The sequence below is a fragment of the Gossypium hirsutum genome, chromosome D01, assembly GCF_007990345.1.
Source record: "Gossypium hirsutum isolate 1008001.06 chromosome D01, Gossypium_hirsutum_v2.1, whole genome shotgun sequence".
Taxonomy (NCBI): domain Eukaryota; kingdom Viridiplantae; phylum Streptophyta; class Magnoliopsida; order Malvales; family Malvaceae; genus Gossypium; species Gossypium hirsutum.
The window spans coordinates 57113079-57119078 of record NC_053437.1 but is presented as its reverse complement, the minus strand read 5'-3'; the positions used below and the strand labels follow the sequence as shown (position 1 = coordinate 57119078).

The 6000-nt window shown below is 36.0% G+C and overlaps 2 protein-coding genes across 6 annotated transcripts; both read right to left on the bottom strand.

Annotated features, from left to right (window-relative positions):
- Positions 1 to 633: 633 nt before the first annotated feature.
- On the bottom strand, positions 634 to 2381 carry LOC107922661 (zinc finger protein ZAT3). Its single transcript, XM_016852788.2, has one exon. The coding sequence runs from the start codon at positions 1781 to 1783 to the stop codon at positions 896 to 898; it is 888 nt and encodes a 295-aa protein (XP_016708277.1). The 5' UTR covers positions 1784 to 2381; the 3' UTR covers positions 634 to 895.
- Positions 2382 to 2503: 122 nt separating this feature from the next.
- LOC107922662 (uncharacterized) lies at positions 2504 to 5517 on the bottom strand. Of its 5 annotated transcripts, XM_041087475.1 has the most exons (5): positions 5224 to 5326; positions 4226 to 4300; positions 3353 to 4071; positions 3171 to 3254; positions 2504 to 2848 (listed from the first exon to the last, which is right to left on the bottom strand). In XM_041087475.1, exons 3-5 carry the CDS (start codon positions 4053 to 4055, stop codon positions 2751 to 2753), a joined length of 885 nt encoding a protein of 294 aa, XP_040943409.1. In that variant the 5' UTR covers positions 4056 to 4071; positions 4226 to 4300; positions 5224 to 5326; the 3' UTR covers positions 2504 to 2750. The 5 variants fall into 5 exon arrangements, with proteins under 5 accessions (XP_040943409.1, XP_016708279.1, XP_016708281.1 ...); XM_016852790.2 differs by lacking the exon at positions 4226 to 4300 and having other exon boundaries at positions 5224 to 5517; XM_016852792.2 differs by lacking the exon at positions 4226 to 4300 and having other exon boundaries at positions 3353 to 4055.
- Positions 5518 to 6000: the final 483 nt, after the last annotated feature.

Sequence of the window (6000 nt, the reverse complement as noted above, 5' to 3'; positions counted from 1 at the left end):
GTGGAAAGGAGTTAGAAATATGTATTTGAAGAATGGTAGAATCAGGAAAAAATATGAAAAAGGTTGTGGTCAGGAAATGGACAAATGAATCAATTAATTTAAGATTGGATAAATCAATATTTGTTTGTGATGTATTTTTCTCTTATACAACAGGAGAGTTTGAGTTAGTGATTACGTGACGAATGGGCTGTTCATTAGTCAACTCTATCCTTTTTTGTTGAAGGGAGAAAAAATGAAAAAATAAAATTGTTGCTATGATGAAAGGGAAAGGGATTCACAGTGGATATCCCCCCAACATTTTTTATTGTTGTTATAGTTTGAAAATGGAGATTCTTCTGCTTCAATAATCAATATAAGATGAAACCCAGGGTTTTGGTTTCGTATATATTTATTATCCTTGACGAATGATATTCATATTTGGCGATATGGGGAGATGATGGTGGATACCTACCAATTTACTGTCAAACAGGATGACGATGACATGCAGTAGTAGTGGTTGGATACATGAAAGCGCTTAGATAGATACCTGGAACATTATTATTATATGTTGGATTTAGAAATCTGGAATCAGACAAGAATAGTTGACTTTTACTTGAGCTAAACTCTACTTATTTATAACAGATATATCAATGGTGGCAAGGTGTTTAAATGGAAACCCAGAAATTACATGGTAGAAGAAACAAACTTTTGTTTACAGTGTGTCAACTTTAGATATCACCTTCATGAACTGTTGGATGAATTAAAGATCAAAAAGCAAATAAAAATTTGGAAATGTTATTTAAACATAGTACTAAGTTGGGTTTAGTGTTTAAATAAAAAGGAAATCAGTGTCAAATATACGAGTATACAGAATAATTCTAATCCTAGGTTACAAGTCACATACAACTTTAGTTCTTCAGAGACTTAACCTCAAATCCAAAGCTAAGCCTGAGGGATATGAATCATTTTGAAGAGGAGCAGGTGGTAAATTCAGGTCCAATCCACAATCTTCCTTTGCTGTCAAAAGGTTGAGTGATGATGCCTCATCATCCCCTTTCCCCCAATGATACCTTTTATGCCCACCTAAGGCTTGACCACTAGACAACAACTTCCAACAAATGCTGCATTTGTGACCCAACACCATCATCATCTTATCCTCATCACAGCTATGATCCTTGACATCGTAGCCCTCGCTTCTTGTTATCGCGAAACAACCCTTGACATTCTTGTGGCTAGCCCAGTGACCCCCTAATGCTTGGTGTGACGCGAAAACTTTCTTGCAACTCGAGCATTCGAAACGGATATTTGCACCCAAATGTTGTGAAAAAGCTTCGGTTTCTTTAACCCCGGGTCGATAACTTGTACCACATTCGCTCTCACTAGCGGTGGAACCATTTGCCAGCATGAGTAAGGAGGCTGCAATTTCATGATCGTCCTCAGTCATCAAGGTCTCCACATTACTTGCGGGTTTAACAGGGCGGCAATAATTAGGAGGGGGGTTAATTCCACGCCACTGTCGCTCAGGGTGACATCGCATGTGTCCGAAAAGTGCTTTCCATGACCAGAACTTCTTGCCACATTCAGTGCAAGGACGTGTAATCTTTGGTGCAGCAGGGTCAGGTTTTTTGGTATATTTAGGCCTGGAAACGGTGGTGCTAGAACAAGTCGGGAATTGACCAACGTCGACCTTTACCACTTTTGTACGTTTCTTGCGGGGTTTTGGATCATAATTCACAGTGACGTTATGTTGGGTAACAGAAGAAAGGAATCGAAACCCATTATCAGAAAAAATGTTTTCGTTCATTTTCAGTAAAAAGAAAAGAGAGAAGAAAATATCAAAGAGACAATGGAGAGTTGAAAGAAGGAAAAATTGTAAAAATGGAGGCTGTGGCGTTTATGTAGGAGTGAGGGCAGTTACTAAGGTTATGGGACAGGGAAGTTATCAAGTGAGCGGTTTTTTTCAGTTAGGATGTTGGAAACATGGGGTGGTTTACATTTGGGTTATGCTTCACTGCTTTCACCAAGTATAATATGTTACTTGGTGCATACGGTAGACCCTATAAGCATGCCACTTTCTTTATGGATAAAAGTTACTTCCTTTTTAAAAAAATTACTTATAAAGGAATCAAAAGTATATTTAACACACCTCAAAAATAGCCTAGTGTCACAATTGTATTAGAAAAAAAAAGTAAATTTAACAAGGATAACTATATTTAAAAAAAAAAAAAAGACAATTATTACCAATGTCTTAATAATCGGAATAATGATCAAACCACTCAAACCACTAATTTTCAGTTCATGAAACAATATTCCATTCGATGAAGTAAAAAATGGTATAACTGCCGGTCAAGGTTCTATGAAAACATTTAACAATAAGTTTATTCTGTTTCCTGAAAAATAATTTCCGAAAAACATATTTTAAAAAACATATCCACTTTGTATTTAGCCAAACCCCATATAGTTAAATCTCAGAAGTAAATAGAAAAGAAGCCAATTTAGCAGGAAGGACTGACTAGGACAAATATGAGAAAAAGAGGATCATTTCACTACAATATGTCAGTACAGTTTGAATTTGATACTTTCCAGCAGTTTTTCTAAGAAAAACACACAGATGAATAATCCAAGTTGAAACCCACAGAATAACAGATAGTCACCCCAGAGTGACCACTGCAGGAAAAAAACTAGGATGAACGAAGAACCAAGCACGAGTGCCCACTTTCTATGGACCGGTTACAACTTACTACACTGACTACCTTGCACTTGATGCCCTTTCATTTGTATGACTGATCTGGTTGAGTGGAGGGTGCTTTAACCATCTTCATAGTTCTTCCCATGACATTTAAAATGTTGACACGCTGCAACTCTTTTGCTGGGAAAAGATCAGATTATATCAGATCCACGATGCACAGATGCAGTCATAGGTGCTAAAGGATCAACTAAAGGAAACAGATGGCAGCATAAGAATGCCACTAATAACAAAGATTGTGGACATCAAACCACGTCCAGTTACAATATGCTGTCTTGGAAATAACCAATTAATTGCAAAGGTGGTATGTTATAAATATGGTATCCATTTGACCTCCTAAAAACTGAATCTTTTTATATCTAGACATCCATCTATACACACTTAAATGCCACCTTTCCACCCAAAGTCCAAACTACAAACCAAAAAAGAAAGACAGATAAATTACCTTCCTCCAGTGAGAGCTGAATTGATCTTTTTTCCAGCTTAATAGCATGTCTGCTGAGTTCAACTGCAGAAAGACATCGAAGCACTGACAAGATAACATGAATAAATTGTAAATCAGCATTGTAAGAATTTTATAACTGGAAAAGCAGTTTATTGGAAGACTGATTCATCACATGGACATACTCTGGGTATAATCCTCTTGATCGGATTGGTCCAACTTTTTCAGTAGCATCTGCAATTGATAATATCGCTCTTCCCAGTGAAGTTTCCTAATTCCTTTCAGGCTATCCAAAAAAGGAGCAGGAGTAACAACTGGATGTTGACTGGATTCTGAGGGTGTTAATTTCATAGCAGACTTTCCAGGAGGTAAAGGTACGGAAGGTTTGGCAGATGAACTTGTCAGTGATGCCATTGGTAGTGGTGCAAGAGTTGGAAAACAAGGAACTCTCAACTCCTTTATTTGGGATTTTAGTTGGTTACTTTCCTCCGGTTGTCTAACTTGCCTCATTTGTTGGCAATTACTTGTGCTGGTACAGTCAAAAACACTGCTTTTGCCTAATTCAGCTTCGCATTTTCTCCGGACATAGACAAGGTGCCCATTTGCAGCACAACTGCTTGGAGATTGGCATTGCGAGGGGCTCACAGGACATTCAGGGGATGGTCTCTTAGTTCCAGAAACCTTGATAGGATCAATACCAGGACCTCTATCTTTAGGAAATGGAGAGCTCCCTGTAGAGTTGGGCACGATTCTATTTTCGTTCTGGAGGTCTCTCAATGGTGTCTTCTTCACACCAACTGGAGGTTGCTCATCACAAATGGGTGAGTTATTCTCTGGTTTCAGCATTCCATATTCACTGAATTTAGGGTCTAGCGTTTGTTGAACCATCTGATGATGTTTGATTCTGGTAAGACCATGGTCATCATAAAAGAACCCAATTTAAAACTAACTGCTCGGTTCTTGAACTGAAGAAAGAAAAACAGCTTTTTGAAGACATAACGTCTGCAACCCGAATGACTAAGTATACCTTTTATGCACAATCTAATACATATGCTTACCATAAATAACCAGCAGAGCTCAGATTTGGCTTGAAGTGGAAATAACAATTAAGTCAAACGAAGCAAATTCCAAAGCTATGATCAGTCACCAGTAACAGATCAGAAAATTGACCACGCACATAGAAGCAAATCAAGCAGACCGTGGCATCATTATTTCCACAAGAAAGGCAATACAGTAGACGGTATGAAACTATATGGATCATTTTATCAGATTATGAAAATATGAACTTAATTACCAGGACATCTTTTAACTATTAACAACCACCATAGACAACAAACGTATCAATACTAGGGCCGTAACTTGAAACCAAATTAAAAATGGAACTTGTATCATGTGAGAATAAAGTTTATACTAAAATACATTTGAAATTGAATCCTCATGTTTAAAATCAATAATTTTTTCAATTCCAAACAAAGCATAACTGTAGGTTCCCAAGGAGCTCCACTGCATCGCATCCTCCATGCATTTAGGTTTAACTTTCTTTTCACAGCAATAAGAAACAGACTTCACACACCAAAATGTGACAGTGGTACAATTAATTTATTGCCAGTGACATTGAACAAATAATATTTTGAATAATAAATTGTAGAATTGTGGATTACATCAACCAAAAGCAGAAACTAACTGGCAAAAACAGAAAGAATCAAAGGTGAAGTCAAACACATGCACACTAATAACACCATTCTTTCAATTCCTTTTTGATTCTATCAACAGAAACACATTACAGACAGCAAAATTCTAAAGACCCAGTAACCTAGGCATTACATTCAACACAAATAAATAAAAAAATTTGGTACATAGGATTTGTAAAATGCATTGAAATTTGAAAGAATACTACCCATTGAATCAAAATGCGGAAATTTGAACAAAATCCGAAATATTTATGCAACAAAGAAAGTTGATCACATTCTACACGCTCAAAATTACCAAAAAAAAATTAAAACAAGAGAGAAATGAAGAAAATCTAGAATTAAAACAAAGTCGGAAAGACATTTACCTTAGCTCATCGAAAACACGGAGGAGCGAAAGTGAGAATGAAAGATAGGTTTCAAAAGTAAGGAACTTTGCCTCTAAACCGGGTTGTTCAATTTACCGTTTAGTCCTCTGTGCTTTTCTTTATTTTCTAGTTTATCTAACGAGTCTTGGGAAATTTCCAACGTGACGCCCTAATCTTTGGAGTATTTCTAAAAGTTCCCCAAAACTTTGTGGCAATTGTTTATATCACCCTCAATCTCAGATCAATACTACAAAATTATTGGATTTGTTTCTCAAAAGCAAACAGTACATTTCTTCAATAGGAGTGGTCGGATCGGCGCGCATTTTTATGGACTCAAATGCAACTTGAATAAGTTCAAGTTAAAAGTTTAAATCGTCAAATAAATGTTTCCTAGTTTAAATTAGATAGTTCAATCACTTTAATTAAAAATTCAAAATATATTTAAAAGTTAAGAAAAATTATATTTACAAAAATTAAAGAAAAAAACAACCAAAAAAATCAAAATTCTTTTGTTAAAAATAAAATAATTTCTGGCTTTTTTAGTTTTCAACTTTTGACTTTTACCGATTTCTAGTTCAATCCAGTCCAATTCTAACAATGTTATATAATTATTACTTTTTATCAAGAATCTTAAAAATCGCACTTATCAAAAACATTTCACCATGTAAGTGCCACTTATCAAGAAAGTTTATCTTCATTCTTTATGAACAGGACATCACACACTAACATACATGCAACTCACAGTTCATCGACTCCCGTAGAATCGAACAGCAACAG